Source organism: Ylistrum balloti, unplaced genomic scaffold (assembly GCF_031769215.1).
Source record: "Ylistrum balloti isolate Yb309-2 unplaced genomic scaffold, AGI_CSIRO_Ybal_v1 Utg369722, whole genome shotgun sequence".
In the NCBI taxonomy this organism is placed as follows: domain Eukaryota; kingdom Metazoa; phylum Mollusca; class Bivalvia; order Pectinida; family Pectinidae; genus Ylistrum; species Ylistrum balloti.
Genome location: NW_026781941.1, coordinates 810466 through 834612, shown reverse-complemented (window position 1 = coordinate 834612; position 24147 = coordinate 810466). Strand labels below are relative to the sequence as shown.

At 34.2% G+C, this 24147-nt stretch overlaps 1 protein-coding gene across 1 annotated transcript in view; it reads left to right on the top strand.

Moving 5' to 3' along the window:
* The window catches only part of LOC132565423 (excitatory amino acid transporter 1-like), a 59102-nt gene that overhangs the window by 32443 nt on the left and 2512 nt on the right, over positions 1-24147 (top strand). Inside the window, exons 2-5 of the mRNA XM_060230064.1 lie at positions 18249-18291; positions 19480-19642; positions 21233-21419; positions 21561-21794. Coding sequence (XP_060086047.1) covers positions 18249-18291; positions 19480-19642; positions 21233-21419; positions 21561-21794 — 627 coding nt within the window. The remainder of the gene's footprint in view (positions 1-18248; positions 18292-19479; positions 19643-21232; positions 21420-21560; positions 21795-24147) is intronic.

Below are 24147 nucleotides of genomic sequence, written 5' to 3'. Positions count from 1 at the left end.
ATTACACATTACTTTGATTCAAATTTTCTTTGACAATTCGATGATTTAATAAACAATATGTTTGATCTTACTCGAAGAAGCATAGAGAAATTCGTATGTCCTCTGTGTCTTCAGCGAAGAGCCACAGAAAATTTGATCGTAGGTTACCTGTGTCTTGCGTGAAGATGCATTGAGTATTTGATCGTATGTTCTATGTGTCTTGTGCGAAGAAGCACTTCGGATTTTTATTATATGTCCCCTGTAGAAATCTTTTGGCGTTTTCGAGATTTCTGTTTTTATCATTTTAACTTCATTCCTCGTTTCCAAATGCCAAAAAGTCTGTTATTCAGCATCCAGCCTGAAAGTGTAAAGTCGGTATCTGGAACCTGATCGAGACGTACGTCACGAATTTGGTGCTTTCCGTCATCTTTTGATGTTGGGCTTTAATGAATTATTGACTGTCGCTTGACATAGTCTTTATATTACCATACATATCGTGATAACAAAACATTCAAAATATCACTGATCATTACTAGTAAAAGATAGTGTGCTAGTATTTGTTGTTTTAATCTAATTCAGATTCTATCGCATAAGCTTACCTTTCTCTGTGGTTTCTATCAGATGCTGTCTTTAGAAAGATCTAACAGCAAAACTGAAATTGTTGCCGAATGAGATGCTATGAACTCCACTTTATGTGACACCATAAATACATCGATATATCTATTAATATTCCAATCTTGTGCAATTTATTAGAATACGTGTTTTACCATATACCCAGATAAACTAAATAGATAGATAGTCTCTACAGTAAAAAGTGCAATTTCGCTCATGTTTTAGACAATGAATAACTTTAGTAGTATCCACGTAAATCGGTTTTTTTAATCTGCCATTATGTCATTCTTAGTTTCATATAAGTATTTTCTTACAGATTGTTCTATCTCAGAACGCGGATAAAATTCTAAACCTCTGACTCAAGGAAAGCTAGAGTTCGCCAACGAGGTCAAGGTTGAGATTTGTTTGTATTGAAATTAATGCAAGAGAGGATTATTTTTCAGCGTGTGATGTTGTATGATCGTTGAGCATCTTTTTGATGCTATTAAATTAGGTCGATAAGGTAGAGTATTTACTAATCTCATTGTTCCATGAACATGATAATACTATTCTTTCGTTGGCAATCATCAACCATAGACTGGAGGTCTTCCCCTTCTAAATGGCAGAGGTCGCAGCTAAATTAACGTTGAAATTGTAAAATATGATGTATGGAATATTCTGTTTCCAAATTCACTTAGTGAGTTGTATTGTTTGTCTTTGCTGGACGAAGATTATCTAATTTGTTGGAAAGGTTACTAGTCCCACTGGCGTTTGAAAGCGTCTCGCTGTCTTTTGACTAATGTCACGCACTGACATGCCATTGTTATGCTAGACCTTAAATGTGTATTGCAATCATCAGCGTGTAGTTATGATGATTTGTCAGCAATTATATGGACAGTAGAACGGTATTTGGGATGCGGTATTTTCATCGTTGATACCATTTGAAAATGCATTATGCTGTTCTATTTTCTATGAATATAATTGTAGATTATTTGCCATACTGCTAACGTTCATATCACAACAATCATATGAGGTACCTGACTTTCTTAGAGTAGGAGACAGCATGTCCTTTTTTAAGAGCAAATGTCGTCTGCATTTGGTATCGATAACTTTCGTCTTGATGTATATGTTGTGATGTGTTTGCTCACAATGACGAAAAAAGACATCCTTTCTTTAGCAGAAAGTGCAATTGTCTCCCTTTCAATTTTCATAAAATAAATATTGAGTTTGACTACCTCTGCCATTCACATGCGAAATTAGGGATATAATTTTCGTAATATAAGTTCTCTCCTGGTGTTCCTCTCTTTTGTCTTAGCCAAAAGTATTGCTGGTGGAAATGCTATTCATGTCAGTCGATGTCCATTAGAGTTTTGAAATTTGTACTATAACTGATCATGACTCATCTCAATACCCAATGGGCGGTTTCTTGAACCTTATTTACTTTTCTTGTCATTTTTCGCAAACATGTCCTTTTTCTGTTGTAAAATCCGTGTAAATCATTCTTTTGTTTGTATTTCCCTCGTTCTTATGGTATTTAAGTTTGGATTATGATAATGTTGCCATGTTGGTATTTGAGTTTGGATTGTGATAATGTTGCCATGTTGGTATTTTCTTGATGTATTTTGTATGAACACTGACAAATGGGACATACAGTTAGTTATATCAGTCTTATTTACGTATGTCACGATTTTTCAACTAAACTTTATTGATAAAAACTAAATAAATAGTCTTTTTGTGATTATATCAGCATTACATGGGTGGTGCTACAACATCATTTGTTAAAAGACTGATTCGGGATATGTAAGTTACATGTATTGTTGAAACGTTAACCACATTTCAAAATTCCTCTGAACATACGGTTAAGCGTTGTAACAATAATAGCTTCTCGATGAGAATTAATTCCATTTTTAGATGTTTTGTCAGAACTGAAGGACTCGAATAAAGTTTTACGAGTTTTTCCATTTCTACTTCCTTAAACGCATCGTGACAAGTGCGTGTTTGATAATGCTGACAGGAGAATCACTGCCATTTTCATACGTGCATATCAAAATGACTATCTTTTGTCATCTATAGCGTGCTGAACCATTACTGCTGTAGACTTAGATTGCGTGAGTATTCAGCGCTCATCAGTAACCATACAGGCTCCGACTGTTCAATAACCGACCTCATCATCAACCTCGTCAAATGTTGGTTCACCGAAACCTGCTTCTAATTTTGTCATTTTGTATTATCTGCACGCAGGTTTCCATTCAGCGTTTCAACACGTTGAATAAACATTGATTTTTTTTCATAAATGGTATGTTTTGTGCTGAATTAAGCACTGCGGTAACATTTTAAAAGAAATTATCAAGCTAGAGATAATGTTGTGTTACTAGAACTATTTAAATTGAGGATTGTGTTTAATTTATCTCTCGTACTCTTGTAAAAGGAAAAGGCCGATGTGGCTTGCTCGTGCGACCTCTTGTCAACTTAAGGGTGTATTTGACGTCATGCGATAGCAATTATTCAAAGCAATCCCAACATTGCCAAATGCATATTTCATAACATTTTTCAGGGAAGAAAACTTTGCCTTTTTGAAACTGAAAAGGCCTTTAGTACGTATAATGTCATTTAAATCAATACGCATGCTTTTACTTTCAAATGGTCAATTTATTTATTTATCGTTGAATATAACTATTCAAATAAGTTTTTAAAAACTTATCTCGTTAAATACAACCATTCAAATAAGTTTTTAAAAACTTATCTCGTTAAATACAACCATTCAAATAAGTTTTTAAAAACTTATTCTTCCTTATTCAAGAAAACCAAAACTATTTGTCTAGAACCCATTCAAATGAGGAGTTCTGACTGTTGGCGTAAGAGATGAAATGTAAATACTATGTGATATCGCCCTCACATTTAATATTTTCAAACCGAGACAAATACTGGTAGAATTTAATCACAATAAATTACTATAGTTCTAAAACGGTATGATCAACTATTTTCAGTTTGACAAAAGTAATGATCGAAATCAAAATAGACCAACTGATATAGTCTGATAGATAACATCAGATGAACAAATGATAACGAGGACGTAACAGAAATGGCTCAGATTGTCTAAATACCTCGTTGGCAAGCTAATACCAACATATCCAAACTGTCTATCCAACAGATTTCAATTGTTATCCATTATCGACTATCGATTATGTTCATATTATTGAAATGTATTGATATAAATTGTTACGCGTTCATTATTTATAAACGATACTATTTCAAATATTGATAGATTCCTTGTGAAGGGTTAACTGTCCATTCCATTGTTTCCGACACCGGGATTGAAAACAGGACATCACTGTTAATGACTTTCATCGTCGACAACAAACCACTATAAATGTGTCGGTATTGAACACAACACTAAAAAAACCTCTGTATTGTTCACAGCACTTCATTGTGAATGTTTATGTATTGTGAACAACAACTATGGATGTTTATATATTTTGTACAACAAAAATGTATGGATGTTTATGTAGTTTGTACAATACGCCACTGTGTATGTTTACGTATTGTACACAACACACCACTATGGATGTTTATATACTCGTATTGTACACAACACACCACTATGAATGTTTATATACTTTTCATAGCACACTATTATATAGGTTTACGTATTGGACACAACACACCACTATGGATGTTTGCATACTTTTCATAGCACACTATTATGTAGGTTTATGTATTTTGAACAACACACCATAATGGATAGTTTTAGATTTTTCACAACACACCTTTACGGATGTAAATGTATTTTGTACAACACACATCTATGGGTGTTTATGTATTTGTACAACACATCACCATTGATGTTTATGTATTTTGTACAGCACACTACACTACAATGATGTATCGGTGTTGTTCGCATATCTCTGTATTGTTCACAGCACATCACTATGGATGTCTCTGGTGTACAACACATCATGATGAGGCTCCTTGTATCAAATATACTCTTCTATTTAGATACCCCAGAGAGAACCCCACAAAGCTTCATTGATCAGACTTCACATCCACTTGCTGGGCATCAATACCCAGAGGAGAAAAAAGCTGGATAAAATTTTAATAATGAATAAATTTGAATGACCTGACGAAGTTAACGAACAATAATAAGAGAGAAAATGCCTTTGATTCGTGATAATCGTCTAGGTATGCATTGATGACCTTACGAAGTGATCATTCGGAACCAGCCTTTATAGAGGACCTCTGTTGTAATAAGGTTGTTCCACCTGACCTCTCTAGTGTAGTAGACTAAACAAATCCAATCTGCACTATCTATATACACTGCATACTGAATGACAAATTATAACTTATTCAATTACAAATCTCCCACAGTGCGTTGTTAAATTGAATAACATGTCGACCATTGCTGACAGACAAAATCGATAGTTTTCGCGATGAGATGATGTTTTTATTTATATCAAGATTCATAATTTATAATCCTCTCCTCCAAAATAGCATGCTGGAGATAAGAAGCGGGTTAATATAGGAAAAAAAGAGTTCGTGTATCGATGTCCTTGAAAGGCTCTATAAAGGGAAACATTCAGTTAACGATAATACACTTCTGAGAAAACGAGATCAAGTGTTTACCTCTATTTTTCAGAGAGAATAAAAAAATCCAATTTAGAAACAGCCATCTCCGTGAATAATATATAGGAAGTTATGAGGAATAAAGATATATTCGTTGTCAGTTAGTAATATGTACACGCACTTAAATATCAACAATAAAGAGGAAGGCTTTCCACCACAAAGCCATTACAATAGGAAGCGACTTTCTACACATCGCAGCAGGTATCTGAATTGTTTGTATATATATAAGTGTTTCTAAATATGTAAACAAATAAAACGTTTACAGCCAGAAAAAGACAATCGATAACGCAACTCCTCTAAATAATACTAGATGTATCAAGAACAAATAATTGAAAAGAACAAAAGAATCAAGGACGCTCCTTTTTTAACGGTCTTTACAAACAGCTTTGTTACAAATGATTCAATTCCAAAACCACATTTTCTAAATTTATTTAAAGGTGCTGTTTGATTTCTGCTTTGCTATCAAAATCCATGGCATGTATTTCTATGAAAAACCATCAACAACAAGGACGTAACCATATAGAAATTGAGCTTCGAACAACTTTGCATTGTGGCATCCGTGACCGCAATAAGAACTACAATGAGTTTCCATTTGATATGAGGCCAAATGATTCTACATATTTTGTTTGAATTTGGTAATATATGTGCTATTTTCATGAGTTTCGTATATGACATGAATAATGAAAGCTCTTTTGAACATATAAACGAGAAATGATGCATTTCACTTTGACTGACTAAATCGTCCTATCAAGCCGATCCATATACATAGTTGCAATATTTTCACTCATTTCCTCTTTTGTCGTAATAATGGATGTGACGTCACGACCTAATACAACTTTTATGTTTGATGCCAAGTCAGCTTCCTGATAGAGTTTAATATTATGCAATAATTATTTCCATGCTGCATCAAGTTCCAAATTCTCATCTAAAGGTGCCACTCATTTGTGTAACATGGCGTTAATTTCATATCATTCCAGTATATCCGTAACATGGGAAACACTCGTTACAAGGAAGAGACTTTGACACTTTGGAATATTAAGATTGTAACCAATATAAATCAACGAGAAAAGAATGTTTACCGTAAATCTTTATTGTGGCGATTGGATCAAATTTTACGAAGTCGGGATGAGAGGATGGATAGAAAAATATTGAATTAGAATTTTACCATATCGAAATTCAAAGAGAAGAAATTCGATGTACACGCACATAATCATAACCTGATTGTAGATTTAACGACAGTTCGGGGAAGTGTAGGACAAGCACAAAGGTTCAATGACTGCTGTTAGATTTGATATGATCTTTAATATAGGGTAATGTAGCTTGTGCATACTAGAATATCATAGACGCCCAAAACACTGAAATGGACCCAGTACACATTGGGGATGGCTATATCTTGTGTTTATTGCTTTGAGACAACAACATTACATTTTAGCCTCCTATAGTTGCCACAAATGTGTGGAACATGCCTTTAGAGAATTCAATATCATGTCTGGGTATTGCGAGCTCTAGTTTGATAACATAGTGACTGTGTTGGGATATAAGATCAGCTAGCTTGCTATGAAGATAACATTACTCGTTTCTAGCAAACTTGACGTCAACTTCACAATTTAACCACTATTTAATAGGTTTCTTATTCTTTTCTAAGCTAACAAAGCTTTAAATTGTAAAATAATGATAGTTCTCATAGTCTCGCGATAAGTGAACGGGACGAGTAAATGACACGTATTTAAGATGCTGATGATTGGGTGTTTAATGCACTTCCTTTCGTGTTCGTGATGTAGCCAAAAACACGATCCTGACATTGTATATAGGAACTATTGTAGAACAGGAATGTATATGTATAGCACATATATATTACCTCTAACTGAGATCTGTCGGGCCGACGGATGATGCTGTGATAAGTAATTTATTTCAATATTAATATTCTTATTGTTATCTACAAGTCAAATAAATATTAACACTAAGGAAGCTTATAGAAACTGTAAGCAACAAACAGTATGCATAACGTCGCAAATGTAACTAATGAACTCTATATGGAGATTACTATATCTTTTGTCTAATCCATTATTTTTTTCAGTTTAATTGTTTGCGAATGCATGAAAAGGCTGTTTCCTATATTAGCATCAGTGAACACATACTATGCTATACACTGGTCACTTAATACTAGGAAGTTTTGCTCCGATTCTGAGTTTCCTTAATGCTACCTGATCAATTTAAATATGGCATATTTTTAACATGTTCAACTCGAAGTCAAAATATTGTTATATGTTTTTTTCATATTGATATTGAGTCCTGATTGGTTTATGTTGTGTGATAAATCATAAACGTATGTATGAAGAAAATTTACGCAGATAAAAATCGTAAATCTTTGTTAATCGTCATCAAAATATGTTTTTCATCTGAAAAATGACGTCACATTAAAACAATACATGATATTAGGTAAAAAGCCTCCAAGATATATTGCTTTTGAAAACGCTTTTTGCGTTATTTCATTAACCTAGATAACATGCTCTGAGGATTTTCTTCAAGAAAGGTTAAACAGAAGCACTTAATTGATTGACGACAAAATAAAAATAGAATTTCAATATCTTTCTAGAGCAATTACTTCTATTGTATTCATAATAGAAATAGTCGCTGGGTGCTTTGCATCACAAACATTGTCCTTTAGAATATGTTGTCTCAGTACGATTGATTACAAGCATTATTGATGGACTTGGAATTTAATTACATGCCATTCCAACATGTCTATTGATAGTGTGGTTCAATTGGTATCAGCTGCTCCGGCCCAGTGTAGTTCTAAAATAAAAGGCATTCTCAGGATTAAAGAAGAAAGTTTATGTGAATGATGAATTACAAAAATACTGTAATATTACAAACTTAAAACCATCCAGCCAGAAATTCAATTCAACAATTTTAGATAAGCAATAGAGTAACTAATTTGTCATCGTTTCCGGTTTGTATTTACAATATTACATCTGTCAAATGCATTGGATTTCTCTACATAGCATAATTTGTGTCTTTTTAAAATAGAATTTGCCTCTTAATTTCTTCGTTCATCTTTTGAATACCCCGGTAGGCATATTTTGTTTCCGATTATGATAAAAACAACAATAACAAGACAAAAATTCTTCCTACCGTGAAAGTAAACATTCCTTGTTATTGATATATAGATAGATGGTATGTATCATCAGACAGATAACGCAATAGCTCTGTGCCCCTGTTTTATATATCCACTATGTAGATGTATGTTGGAATGAATGACGAATGCTGTAAACGTACCTAAGCTGACGCCATCAATTTTTTCCGCACAATAACCTTCTGGCAAATGAGTGCGATGAGGAATTCTTGCAGCCACAACATAATATCGTTTTTGAAAACAACATACAGATACTGCCGTTACCACAATAATACCTTACCCAAGTACCTTCAGCGCTAAAAGCATTGAAAATTAAAATACGTAATTTTACAACATTTACAAATGTAATAATTATGTAGTCGATCAACCATGCGAGGTCGTACAAACCCAGGCAGCAAACCGAATTAGTCTTTAAGTCGAATGATACTTATATCATATCTTACTACCATTGGAAATATCATTAAATATTGTTATAGTTATTTTTTTGAATAATTAATATCTACTTTTCTTTCGTGACGTTTAAAGAAATGAATATATCTAAAATTGAAATATTAGGAAAGAGACGTTACTACTTGAAATATAAAATGTTTCAAATATAAAGGTATTGCTTCATTTGTTATGATGTAAAAGAAAGGTAATATTGTTTCTTCTTCTGTATAACTATGAAAAATAACAGAAATAATAATAAGAAAAACACCGATTTATTTTTTTTTTTTTTTACATATTAAAGATTTTGACGGCTACTGATCGCCTTTACTTCCCCGTACCAATTTAATGGATTGTTGTATAATAGGTGATGTAAATTAATGAAACAATAACAATTATGATTGATCAGAGAATTATTACATTGTCATGGGCGCATCTGTCATAACATAGTAGCATTTAATTGTTGTATTCTCTTTTTTTAACTGCAACATTCCAGGATGTTTCGTGTTATGTTTTACGCGTGGGATCTTTTTCAGGTTTCTAAGCTCGTGCTATTGAATTGACGTCATGATGTTATGTCACCTATGCAGGATGTGAAAATTAAGAAGGTCGCATATGGCGCCACATGGGTAATTGAATACAGGATATCTAGATAATGTAAATTGAAGTCGTTTAACAGAAATATGCCTTTCTGTCTTCAGGAAATGAAGAGACCATACATCATTCTCTTGCGGCGCACAAGTTAAAACGGGTTGAAAAAATGAGGAACTTTTCCAAAAAATCGATGTTTCTAGAAAGTAAGATGAACTCATAAGGGAGTTTAACCCAGTTTCGAATGACACTGTTCCGAATTTAAAATCAATGAGAACATATGATTTACAATTCTGGAAGGCTAAACCTGACTTATATCTACGGGCTATAATCTATACCAAATACACTCACTACAAATTATCCATGTTGTTTTTCAGACTGTTTTCGATTCTCCGGTAATTGTAGGGTCTTTTGAAACCATGAAGGATGTTTTTAGATATAAAATTTGTCTAAAATGGGACATAATCTAGTACAAATGATTATTAGCTAGCCAGCTTTCTACTTTCTGAAACTTCTTTTACATATTTCGTAATAAATCAAAGATTTGACCATGATACATGATTGTGCCGTACTATGGAAACTAAATCAATCGAGCTAAGTATGTTTGGCATACAAATCACACATCAGTGAAAAATATTTATCAAACATTGAATGACGATGACTATCTAACATTAAACAAGGATATGAAATCGTGTTTAGTGTCTATTGAGCGTCCTTGGTCAAAAGGAACAAAAACAACTTTTACTACCAGATGTTTATTGTGACAGATACCATGACCCCAATCACTGTAGCCGACAATCAATTATGCTATAACCTTTGACTTAGGAGACTGTAAACAATCCGGTGGTGAAGATACATTGATTCACAGACAAGCACAGAAAGCCCATACGAGGAACAATAATGTTTTCATCAAGTGAGATACGTGCTTGAAAGCTTTGGATGGTAATAATAGTAATAATGTCAGACTCTGAGGATATTGTCACAATGGTACCATCAACGCATATTCTTTCTAATATCGATGTATCGGTTCTCGCACGGAGATAACAAAAAAGTGAAATATGAAAGCTTTTATGTATAAGCAAAAACATATTATTGAGATGGTAGCATATGCAGGGTAGCCTTGCTTTCTCGAGGTTTTGTTTTGTTTTTGTTTTTTTTTTTTTTTTGTGTTTTGTTTGTTTTGTTTTGTTTTTGTTTTTGTTTTTTTTTTTCATGGTAAATCATCTTTTTAAGAATGCATTTGCAACTTATGTATGTTAATGCAGATTCTTTTATCTTACATCATTTTAGGAATATCATGTTCGCTCTGTTGTGTTATTATTATCATACTTATATATATGACTCGCAAATATCGTGCAAACTGATTTAGTAAGATCCACTTTTGAAAACTTCATACAAAGCTGTATATACTATTCACTTTGTATATTTGAAGTTATCTGAAACTTCTTGCTATGTTATATAAACATTAGCCGAACTATGATTCTAGTAAGTAGAAGAAAGTGTTATTTTAAAAAATGGCATACATCGCGTGTCTGTTGAAACGACTTACTTGTAGCCATAGAAATAAAATGATAGTTCTACCTAATATAAATCATGATCAGTAATAAAGAATTTCTAATGCTTAAATTTCTGAATATGTTACAAAATGCATTCTTCACTTCTATGAATCCGGTGTGGTTTGATGTCAAAAGGTGTAGGTACTTTAGCAAAGTATCACGCTATTTGACTTCACCTATCGCTAAGACAATAAACACAATTAATCAATTGATTTAATGAATGGTTATGTTGTTTCATGATTCAATCTTCATTAAGTAAGCGTTTCCGGTTTCATCGACGATACCAATCCAAGGTCAGTACAAGGTCAATCCAAGTAAGGTAATGAATAAGATACAATATAACCAAACAATGAATCAAACTGCATGATACAGAATACTGTTTCGTCGCATATTTGGAGGTTGCTTACTGTGTCTACTTTTTTAATGGATACTAAAGAATCTGGCCATTGGTGTGTTTACTGCCGCAATTGCAAAATATGAGGCATCCTATGTACTTTGTTTTCCAGTTGCATCACCAGGCACCCGTCTTTAATTGACCTTAGTTAATAATATTCAAACTTTACAAAATTATCTACTTTTCAAGAATGCTATATTTCATACATTTTAAAGCCAAAAGTCATCAGAAACTGTAAAAGTTAAAATTCGTTGGAGAAAACCTGTTTAAACAGCACTGGAAAGGACGATAAACAAACAAAATCAATACTTGCACTATCACTATGCCAAACGTAATGGAATCGGCTAGTGAGAAATGTAACTTTTCCCCTCCTCGCTTAATGCTACTTTCTGACCCCCATTTGGCGTCTAACAGAAATATTGTCTCTCAGCCTTTCTTTGAAATGGTCTGTTTCATTTTCTATGGCATAATCGCCCCTGGGACGTTCGGACATAATCAATCTGGCGAGTTATATCCCTCAATCGCAGACCGACCAATGCTGTCTCTGGTCGTTTCCGTATGATATTCCTCCGGTTTGTTTGCGGTTTTCTCCATCAGAGACATTGCCATGGGGACAAAGGTCTCCTTTTCCGACACTGGATACGCCGGTGTTCGAGACCAATTTTTCAGTAATCATTTTCTCTTGGAAATGTACAATGCAAAATGTTTCATTTTAGTGAACTAGTAATATATTGATGTTTCGCAGACTCGTTATACTGAGATAAGGGTAATGAAAATAAAGCTTACTCCTTCAATTATATTTGTAGAAAGAAGATACACTTTTGATAGACAAAGTAAACACGCAGAATGTATCGAGAAAACTTAAAGTGCGTTGTTCTTGATTGTACATCAGGCACACATCAAGAGTTTGGTACAGTCGAGTTAAATAGTAAATTGAACCGCTGTTTCGTCCCCGAGACGTAGGAGGAAATCCACAGTGATCAAATGAAATGTAGGAATCTAAATGAAGATGCGCACTAGCTACAATTCAATAAATGACGTCAATCACGTATTTTCCATACACGTGTATATTCTGTAATGTGACACCAAAAAGTGGCGTGCCTGTTACAACAAACCTCGGGGACCAGTAGTTCACCTGCAGTGTCTACCACCTGCGATATCAAAGATTGTGCAAAAGATACAGGAGTGAATTTAGACCTTATCACGAAACAGGGCCCTGAAGCAACGAAATGCATGGAAATTATTCACTATCCATTCCTGAATTAAAACGTTTGGTCATAGAAATAAGAGTAAATTTGTTTTGCAAAAGCATCTGATTCAATTAATGAAATATAACAAAGTATGTCAAAAAAGTAGTCAGGTTCTGACATAGATAGTGTTTTTAGTATTCTTTAGTGATAAAGCTGTATGTTCTCTAGAAGCTCATCGATATTATGATATGTTTAGGACTGAACGCGAGTACACAGGGCATGTCAAACTAAATCCCCTGCAACAGTAGAAATATATAATAGCATCTGCAACGTTGTACCTAAGGAGAATCTGGACACAGAAAAATTATAGTTATGAGCGCGAACTACTTCCGAAAACAAAAGTTAAAATATAATATAGAAATTGAAATAAGAGAAATCCTTGTTCTTGGAACTACCAGTAGAGCTATTCATTATAAGATGATTTTTTCTAGCTGAAAATTAATTCTCCTCTCCAACAAATTAAACACTGTTTTAAAAGGGAGGTCAGGTGGTGTAATGGCAAAGCGCTCGCCTTTCATCTAAGCGTCTGGGCTAGATTCTCAGACGGGCTAAGGTTCGGGGTCACCTGCCCGCCGACTTTGGTTTCCTTCCTCACCCAGGCCAACAAGTATGATCAACATGAGTTTAAATATTTGTTTCGCAATCGTTGTAAAATAAATGAAAGTTTTATTTTTACTAATTATTGCTGAAAACGTTTTGTATAACATTCACGTGATGATTCCACCATACTAGACAGTAATGTGTATTTATATCAGAATCATTCCATCAATGATATTTTCTTGAAAACTTCTGTATGTGTCTCACGATTACAATCAATGTCACATCATAGCTATTATTAAACAGATTACAGACAATGAAACGTTTAGATTTAGGCAAGTCATTTGTTAGTGAGCTGAATTGAATCTTTCTTTCTCAACGTGCTCGCAATACGAAACATCCAGATGAGAAATGAACAGTCGAATGGGAAAATCAAGCTATCGTGGTAGAACTGGTGATTTCATATCGTCAATGCAATTAATTGTTGCAGCACGTTTACGCCAGATACAGGGAATCACCTTCCTGACTTGATTAATGGGGTCACAAACATTTGATTAAATCTGAATGAACGTATCTATTAGCAAAAGGTTCTCACGGGTACACAAGCACTACCAGAATGTTACCGAGCGAATCACTTTGTTATATTAATACCACAAACTTTTTTTCTTTAATTTGTTATCAAAATAATCTTCAACAAGTCTCTTTCTTCGTCATTTTTCCCAATATTGATCAATTATACCAAAATTTGCTCACCAATGTCTGCGTTCTTCATTACAAAGAGAGAAAAGGATTTTTATCCCCAAATATTCATCGAAGTGCTAAGACAGGCAAGAATTTACTAGTTCAAATATGTATTTCTTGCACACATGTATAAATAGTACTCTTCACACTGAATAAATATCATACCATATCAACGCATTTTACCAGCTCACTCACACACCTTTATTCAAACATTATTTTTTCATTCAAAGAACACAAAGAAGTCACCTAGCTTAATTAAGTTGTCAACACAATATGAACTTATCCATTCCAAAACAAAACCACAAATGTCCTCAATGTCATGATTTGGAAAATGAACAACAATATATTTTACCCCGTAAAATTACTTATTTACAATTATTTTTCAATTCTATTACATCGAATTATTACCAGGAACGATTTATTTCTGGTATACATACAAAATGTAGGAAATATTTGTTAAATACTGTGACAATCGATTAAATGTGATTGTATTAACGACGCAGACGTTTGATGAGAAATGGAGATTAATGCTGAATGGATTGGCAAGTCTAAATACTAGGACCAGCGGATAACTTTGGCAGAATAAAACTGACTAGATTGCCAATTGCCCGATGGACAAACGGCTAAAGGATCGCTGGATTGATATGACTGATAACATGGGTATACTTGTTTGTGTTTGCTGGATAAACACGGTTGCATTGTGAGACCATCTGATTAGGAGTGACTGGATTAAAGTGGCACCATTTACGTTTAATTGTGTCTATATATTAACACGTGATTTGAATTCACGTGAAGGAGAAACTAAATCAACCAATTACAACATTGTGTCATTGCTACAGGTTAGTCGATATGTTTGTCATGAGTCTATGTCAATACATGTCAAGCTATTCTTTATCAAGTCTACAGCATTATGTGGTTGGGCTATATTATCAGGAGTAAATGTCAATTTTAAGTCATCATATTATTTATCGAGTCAAAGACATGTGGCGAGGCTACTTCACCCCGAGTCAATATCGATGTGAGACATCCTATTCTTTATAGAGTCAAAAGCATCGTATGCTATTTATATTTCATCAGCAGTTAATGATGATATGAGTCAGCATATTTCTTTTTAAGTCCTTATCCTGAGCCAATGCTGATGTTAGTCAACATATCCTTTGCTAAGTCATAAGTATGGTGTGGTTAGGCTGTACCGTGAGTTAATGCTGATGTAAGTCATCATATTGTTTTCTTTATTGAGTCAATAGCGTCGGGTGGTTAACTGTATCATGAGTTCATGCTGATGTGAGGCATGCTATTCTTTAACGAATGAATAACGTTTTGTGGTACGTTTGACAAGTCTCTCTAAGCGTTACGTCAATTTTATACTAAATAAAATTAAAACCATTATAATGCGTCATAAATAGTGACTTTAAAATGATTTGTATACATCTAGTGTCCTAGCTACAATATGATACAATATCTGTGGATATTAATGTTTTTATTGTATGACATTTGTTTACATTTTGATACTACTGATTAAAGATCAATTATCCATGCTATACAATATTCTAAGTGTTCATAAGCGTTTGTTATTTGTAGAAATTGCGTCTGTTCAACATCCATTTCCTACATGATCGAACAATATTTGATCAAATTACAATTTCAGGACCTGGATGAGAAAAGACGAATAACACATTTGTCTCATTACTTAACATTTCTATTACATAACGTTAAAGTACTGCGAAATATCGTGCCCGCAACAAGCATGTTAATTGGTTAAGTCGACCGTAGTTGTATAAACACATATGCTAAGTTCGCGACGAAACAACCAAACCAAACAGATGTTTTATTTTGTAACGTTTATCGTCTCGAGAAAGTTTACATTTGTATGAACGCTTAGCGCATGAGAAAAGAGGACGTATGATATAAACAAGGGTGTTGAACGTAAAACACATTTTTTTGTGATGTAGAATTTAAATGTTTATGTATATATATTTATAAGATTTTATCATTTACATTTTCTATGCATTCTAATGGAAAATAGCTGATCAGAAAAATCAAACTTAGGATTACTTAACACACAATATTGTAGTGAAAAAAACCGGAACTGCCAACGCAGCTTTACACCAATACATCAACACGCAGACGACCTTCAAGATAAGTGAAATTTCCCGCCACCTGCCACGAATAGACGACAGTATATCAATACAGCGTTTGCCGGAAGTACTTGACTAATTAATCCTCTGTTAGAGCTAATTTCGCATGCAGCATTCGTCAAGTCCTTGGACTAGACCGCAATAAGATCGCACAATCTATATATAACTTTAATGATGAAGTGTTTGATAATTCTTACTCCTGGTTACTGCTAATCAGAACCCCAATAAAGAAGATGATGATGTTATTCAATATCGATCCTGGTTATAACTGTTTTCTTGTTCAGTACATAGGAATTATTTTCTGTAAAAGGCAATGCTTATTTTCTCGCAAAAAGAGATAAATTTTGGTTGCATAATATTCAAGGACAACCCGTATAGGTTAAATTGATTTAAAATAGAACATAGTTTTATTTCGTCTCGAAACACATGCAGGTATATTTATTTTCTTTCGCATACTGACGTGTGGGCGTGGTGGAAACGCTTACTGGCACACTAGTATTTGCTACAGAAATATGGAAAGCCAATCTAACATTATACAAAGTGCAATATCAATCCTGTTTTTCACCAAGGACATGTTATATACAACAGGAGCTATGTTAATATAATTTGAGATCGCTGGTATGTCTAATATGATATATGTGAATATAAACTTTATTTATATTTTCTGTACGACAATTCCGAACAAGTTATTTCAGCATATGTAAGCAGCAGGTAGGTCTCACTGTTGAAGGAAACCAGAGTACCCTGGGGGAACCTAAATGGTCATGTTCCCTTGTGGATCATGACCCCTACCTTTTCATGCTCATTCGGGGAACAGACACCCGGACGGCTACGCGAAAGGGACTACCCCAAAAGTTATCATATAGACTATTCAAGATTTCTTGCATATCATAAACTCTCATTCTAGTTAGTGAAAAAGTGCTATTCACTTATGTGAATTTTGTACAATCATAAACGATATAAAGAATAAATATTATATTTTATAAAAAAATACATATCTTAAATCGTACATGAAATATCTTTTATAATTTAAATCTCGCTTCTATATGAGGTATCAGATACATATAAGAGTCCGTCTCTCCAAAATCATTTGGAGCGCTTCTGAATATGACGAAAGAAATACACTATGCTTCTCAAAGGTGTTGGAACATGTATTCCTTATCCATATGATTCTACAAAATGTATTGGTAATTAAATCTGACACAAAACTAAATATCTCAGAAGTACAAGGCGAGTCACAGTACATCTTCTGACTCTGACACTAACATCGCTCTGATCAAATGTATTTTGGTAATTGAATCCCAATTTTCTTTATGAGGTAAGTTGGGAGCCTCAGTAGAAATCTTCCCTTCACTAACTTATTTTTTCAAATAAAAAATCCGTCTTTCTTGGCTGATACATACCAGGGTCTTTTAAAATGGTAGTTGTTACATTTACTTAATACTCAGCATTTTAGGACAGCTGCTTCTTTAGTCAGCATGTTGTGACTGGATGATATGTCCTGCTTGGTATCTTCGGCACAATACTCCAGTGAGGTAGCGCTATGTAGTCAGCATCATTCTCGCGCTTGAAAAAGGAGGCAAACACGAACAAACCGCATCCTTGAAAAATCAACACATTCAAAACAAGCATGCAGTTCGCATAGCCCTTTCTTAATCAGCAAGAGGTAGGACAGTGAATATTACAAACCAAACCAAATAATGTCGCTTATATGTGATTTGAGCTGACAAATCATCAATAAATACCATCATGTTAACCATACATTTAATACAAACACTTCTGTGTTACTAATGTATTAGTTACCCCATCGTGGGAATATTGAAAACGATTAAGTTATTTGTGAGGGAGAGGGTAAACTGTTGTAGACGGTTTTAATTGTTCGCATGTGACTCCCAATATATGCTAATAACACTTTCAAGTATTTTTGTCAGTTTCAATGATGGTTACTATGGCACATGACTTAGATATTATATAAGCTGTTGACCTCTTGTATTTGTGAAAGTGGAATTACCTTCTTAGATTGACAAAACATGATGTGTCTGGTGTGATAGATAAAATAGAGACGACTCCCTTCTGAAACACTTACCATTCCGGTACTTTTTCAGGAACAGTCATGTAAATGCTGTTGATTATGCCTTCTTTTAACTATTTTTGAGTTTGAATAACTTGTTGTTGACATGTCGTTATTTTCTTTGTTTTTAATACAAAATTGTTAGTGAGATCATTACGTTATATTCTCAATAATACGATCTATGTTAATCAATTTCAAATTTGTGTTTTTTATTTCAGAAATCTGTTTCCGGATAACCTCATCGTTTCGTGTATCACTGGAGTAAGTTTTATAAATATCGATTGATATTTTAGTTTAAAAAACTCCATTAAATTCAACTTTAATTGTATTTTAATCTTTAAATGATTTCATTAGTATATGAACTGTTGTCGACTTTAATCTACTTGACTTCAGGATAACTCTTTATCTTAAATTACGTATGCATATTAGTGAGTTAGATAGTAGACACTGGGATATATGTATATGTATTTGTGTGCATGAATTTCAAGTTAATTTCATTATTAACACAATGAATGGATGTTTGTTATCGCTAACAGTGTCTTATTATGTTTGTTTATGTGTTGTATATATATATATGTATGTAAATATCTATATGAACCTGATTGATTGTTAATATTTGTTTATTATAAATCATTTGGGAGGGCCGTGTGGAAGATTAGTATACTTACACTAAACATGTTACCCTCTGAAAATAAAGAATTATTATCATTACTATGAACCTGCAAATATAAATAGACGGATTTGAGATATTTCACTGGGCGTAATTTTGTGTAAAAAGTTCTATTCTTCACGGTTTATCCGTATTTTGAATGAATTTAAGAAACCTTTATCAGACATAATTGCAGATGTTGACATCGTAATATGTATTTTATTTGTATTACGCATTTTAGATAGCTTTGCGTTTTGCTATAGAAGAATAACGAGGAAAATTGCATTTTAAAGATTTGCAGGAATTCGGAGGGAAAAATTTTGTTTGAAATTTATCCCGCTCTAGTTCTTAAAAGCCATAAAGATGTTGTTTTGTAATATATTTCAAATAACGATAATTTGCAATGATACGTATTTTTTCAAATTTTAAAAAAAAATCCATTACTTGAGGTTTAGTCGAAACATCATTTTTTTGTGAAAATTTCCTTATAATATTTTTCCAATAATGCCTTTTACAATGTTTCTGTATCCAATGTCTCGTAAGACGACTGTGCATGCGGTTATCCAGGTCTTGAATAGGATCAAAGAATTGTGTTTAACGGTTCTTGAACCGACGACCACATTTGAATTTCAAATAACTAGCTGTTGCTAATCATTAACATAGAAATGATATCTTCTACAAATTCTATTGAAATGCATTACAAAACTGCACAAGAGCATTTACCAAGTGTTCAATTAAACAGAAATTCACCCAAAACAATTTCTCTAATGTATTTCTGAAATACCTTGCGGTTTTTACAGTACAGAACTGCTTTGAAAGAAGAAGTCATCGAAAAGAAAATATTCAACTCTACATTGAACGGTACTGGATTTGGTGACATTGTCCTGGCTAATGGAACCAATTATTCGGGATATGGAGATATCGTCAACGGAACTAACCAAACCATGGACCAAGTTGTTACAGGTATATGCTAGAGACTGTTTGATTTTGTCCTTATCCTTCTATGAATATTTCTTTAAAAACCTTTCTTTTTTTTGCCTGCACTGTTACCTTATGACGTTGTCAACCACTGGCTATTCCCTAATCCATTGAATTACAATCATTCAGCTAATAACTGCCCTCTGTGCACTTGTCTAGTATTTTAGTTTTCTTATTTTTGTAGTTGATAAAAATGAAAAAAAGGGTCTGGGTAAAGGCTCGTGGTGGCATCATGTAGACGTTCAATAAAAAACCTTTGACGTTTTGCTGAACAACCATTAACTGCATAAGGAATACTGTTTCTGACAATAGAAGCACTTCCTTTATTACATTTGAAGACAAAAGGTGTGCTACCATAAAACAATGTCGACTCCTATCATTTTCATAAGTAAAAACTTTGGGTTCTGTCCCTAGGCCGAGACATATCAGAGTTTTTAAAAATGGTAATTACTACTTCCTGTTTAACGTTCAGCATTGTGGTAGTGCAATGACTGATTTGTCCTTTGTCAGTATAATACCAGGCGGTGTATCCTGCTTAGGGCCTTCGGTAGTTTACTTCAGTGTGATGACACTATATAGTCAGCTTCAGATCTGCGCTATCAGAATAAGACTTGCACTTACCTCGAATACATGTAGATATCGTCCTTAAATGACCCTGGCTATTTATAGGACATAAAACAATATAAACCAAACCAAATCTATTGATAATGCTAGACAATAGATAACACAAAAACAAGAGCTGTCACTTCCCTCCTACCAGTATAGCTATTTATAATCAAGCATGATCGCCAAACACCTGAAAGATCGATGTACCATGCGAATCAAGCAGACCCATCCTGTTTGTTTGTTTGTTTGTTTGTTTGTTTGTTTGTTTGTTATCGAGCAGCTTATTGTATTGTATTGTTTTTTTTTTTTATAATTTCCATACATTTTTAATTTCTTGTTCATGATGTCAAACAGTACATCAAAATCAGATCTTGATTTATAATCAAGACACAAGTATTTCTGGTCACTCGGATTAGTACAAGACAACAGTGGAATCTCCAGACTGCTGGTAATGGTTTCACTATGTTACATTGGTAGTCTTGCTCTAGCCAAGCGGGAGTATGACTTTCAGCTAATAAAAAATACAAGAAAACTCCTCTACATAATTAAAATCCAAAGTCAATTAAACAAGGGCAAAACATGAACAATAGAAAGATCCTACACGGAGAAAGAGAACAAGGAGAATAAGATCATGTGTTCCGGAAGAGTAAGCGTCTTCTGCTTCATTGACGACATCCATCTTGTAATCTTGGTCAATCCAAGTAAGTAATGTCATGTTCTCAAATATGAATTAGGTATAAAACAACGGAACTAACAGACAAATTAACAAGCCTCAAACAAAGAAATATAGTGTTTCTCAATAAGATCAATATGGCGACCGTAAAACTCCACTAACATTTTCATCAATCTTTTAAAACACTGTGTTTCGAGTTTGTCCGTCAGTTGACAACTTCTGGCATATAAATCGTGATAATGTCTGAAAACATTCCTTTTGCAGTCTATAAAATATGGAAACCTGTGTTGTTTTAGTTGTACGTGAAGTTATCTCCGTTCCAACCAAGGGAGAGACAGGACAGGTGAATATCCTCGGTCTGGTCGTCTTCTCGGTGTGTATGGGAGTAATTATCGGGCGCATGGGTGTCCGGGGGAAACCGCTCGTCGACTTTTGCAACAGTTTAGTCGAGGCCACCATGAATCTCTTCGTCGTCTTCATTTGGTAAACAAAAGTTTTTCTATCCTGGGTATTTGAGAAATGTTTCAGCATTAATTTATCAATATGCAGATATATCTTACTAAGAGCATTTCGTTTCTTATTTAAGGTTTTATTGAGAAAATACCAAATTTCTATTCTTTCCAGGTACTCTCCTGTTGGTATCACATTCTTGATAGCAGGAAAGATAGTTGAGATGGAGGATTTCAGCGTCCTCCTCACGCAGGTGGGACTCTACTTCCTTACCGTGTTGTGTGGACTATTGGTTCACGGCGCCCTTGTCCTTCCAGGGCTATACTTCCTTTGTACCAGGAAAAACCCATACAAGTTCATGTGTGGAATTTTCCAGGCCATGGCAACAGCATTCGGAACATCTAGCAGGTAATATAGAATCAGCGACATAAAAACATTCGGAACATCTAGCAGATAATGTAGAATCGGCGACATATAAAAGCATTCGGAATATCTAGTAGGTAATGTAGAATTGGCGACATATAAAGCATTCGGAAAATCAAGTAGGTAATGTAGAATTGGCGACATATAAAGCATTCGGAACATCTAGTAGGTAATGTAGAATTGGCGACATATAAAGCATTCGGAAAATCAAGTAGGTAATGTAGAATCGGCGACATATAAAACATTCGGAAAATCTAGTAGGTAATGTAGAATTGGCGACATATAAAGCATTCGGAACATCTAGTAGGTAATGTAGAATTGGCGACATATAAAGCATTCGGAAAATCTAGTAGGTAATGTAGAATTGGCGACATATAAAGCATTCGGAACATCTAGTAGGTAATGTAGAATTGGAGACATGTAAAGCATTCGGAAAATCAAGTAGGTAATGTAGAATCAGTGACATTAATGAATTATTGACAGGATCTATGCATTTGGAACATTTATTAGGTTATACGTAAAAAATATCATATATATTAGAGATGTCGACTAACCTTGGAATCTTTGTTTTCTGTCTTTTGGAAAGATCTTTTTTTTTTCTTCATAATGTCTCCCTTGCTTCACGTTTTGGCCTTTAGTTGGGCGTTTGCCCTTGCGGGGAATGCTTTGGGTTCGTGGGCCGAGACATACCAGAGTTTTTAAAACAGATACTCGCGATTGCTTCTTTAACGTAATACACTTTGGTAACGAGTGGCTTGTCCGATGTGAGTATGACTAGGTGAGGTATCTACTATAGGCATTCAGCCTTTTTGTCATCAGCAAGTTTTCCTCTCAGAGTAAAAGTGATCGTTCCGGAAACCTGCAAGTAATCAATATTACAGACAATGATTTGTATGAATAGACATTCTGTGTGTTTGATACATGATTGAACCTATTTGATCAGCTGTGTGGACATAACGACTGTTTGATTGTTTTGATACAGCCCACAATAGCACACTTTCAGAGGTACGGCGCCTCGTTTCGTATTTATCGTGATTTTTCGCATCCATAATGTCTTGGCTACCAACACATACAACAATATAAGTTTTGATTAAAAGAAATCTTTGCAATCCTTTTTGAAAGTAGCGTTTGAAGATGAACATATTATTTTATATCGGTCTGCGGTGGGTTTGGTTTAAGGTCGCAAAACATTGAATCTAGACAAACATCTCGCACCGTGTTTGTCCTCAGGGGTCTGTCTCACAGATATCATAACGTATATATTCTTTGTTCAAAATTCTCCAGCGACCGCCACAGTAGACCTTGATCATATTGAGGAACGCATTTAAAAATCACACTGCCATGTTTGATCCGTTCTCCTTTTTAATTAAAACACAACCTACCAAAGGCATTTCTCCCTGGGCACGGCTATCGCTGTAAGCCGCGCCATTATGGATGGGATTACTGTGATGAAGATATTATGTAGAGCAATACTTCATTAACCAAAGTAGGTTGCCGTGTACGAGTTGGCAAATAGATAAGATATCAACTTATAATGTAACTATCTAGAAATCAATACATCAATCATTCGAATTTCTTCGTTTTTACAGCTCAGCATGCACGTCTGAATTTTCACTTTTTCCAATCAATGTTCAGATTCTTCAGTCGGTCTTAGCGTTCAAAATGAAGGTCCTTAGTTTAACTATGAAGTCCTAGAGGGACAGCTAATGTACGGTTCAGTTCATTTCCTTCTGGCTCATCTGTATCAAACTCTTAGTGAAATGCTTTATTCACTTTGTGTTTCTTCTGAACAATCTTACAATAGTACAAAATTGAAATCTGTGTAAGATATTAAATTATGAGTATAGAACAACACCATGTCTACAATTGGACATACAACTCGAATGATTTTATTCTTTCCTTGTCGCTACCAGGTTTCACCATTTTAGGATTCTAGCGTCGAAGTCGGACGAAACAGTTGTAAATACTGTTTAATTCATTATTTAGTTCTATGGTATCTACACCATTGCAGCTCAAAATTTCCATGGAGATGATATTCAATTGTGTATATTTTGTACAATTTAAAAATTAAATCAAGTTTCTATTTTTATCTCCTACGTCGGTACTAAACAAATGGCTCCATCGGCAACCAATTATGGAACGCAGTTTTGTTTACGAAGACTGACGTCCAAAATCAATCAACCGTTAATTAGATGTAAACCATAAAACGGTACTTCATAATTAATGCAGTTCAATATCCCTGCCCAGCTATGAGGAAATGAGTATCAATTGGGAGTTTCTCGAACTATTGTAAATCGAAAGACCATAATTTTGGAAATTTCAGTTGAATGGAACCAAA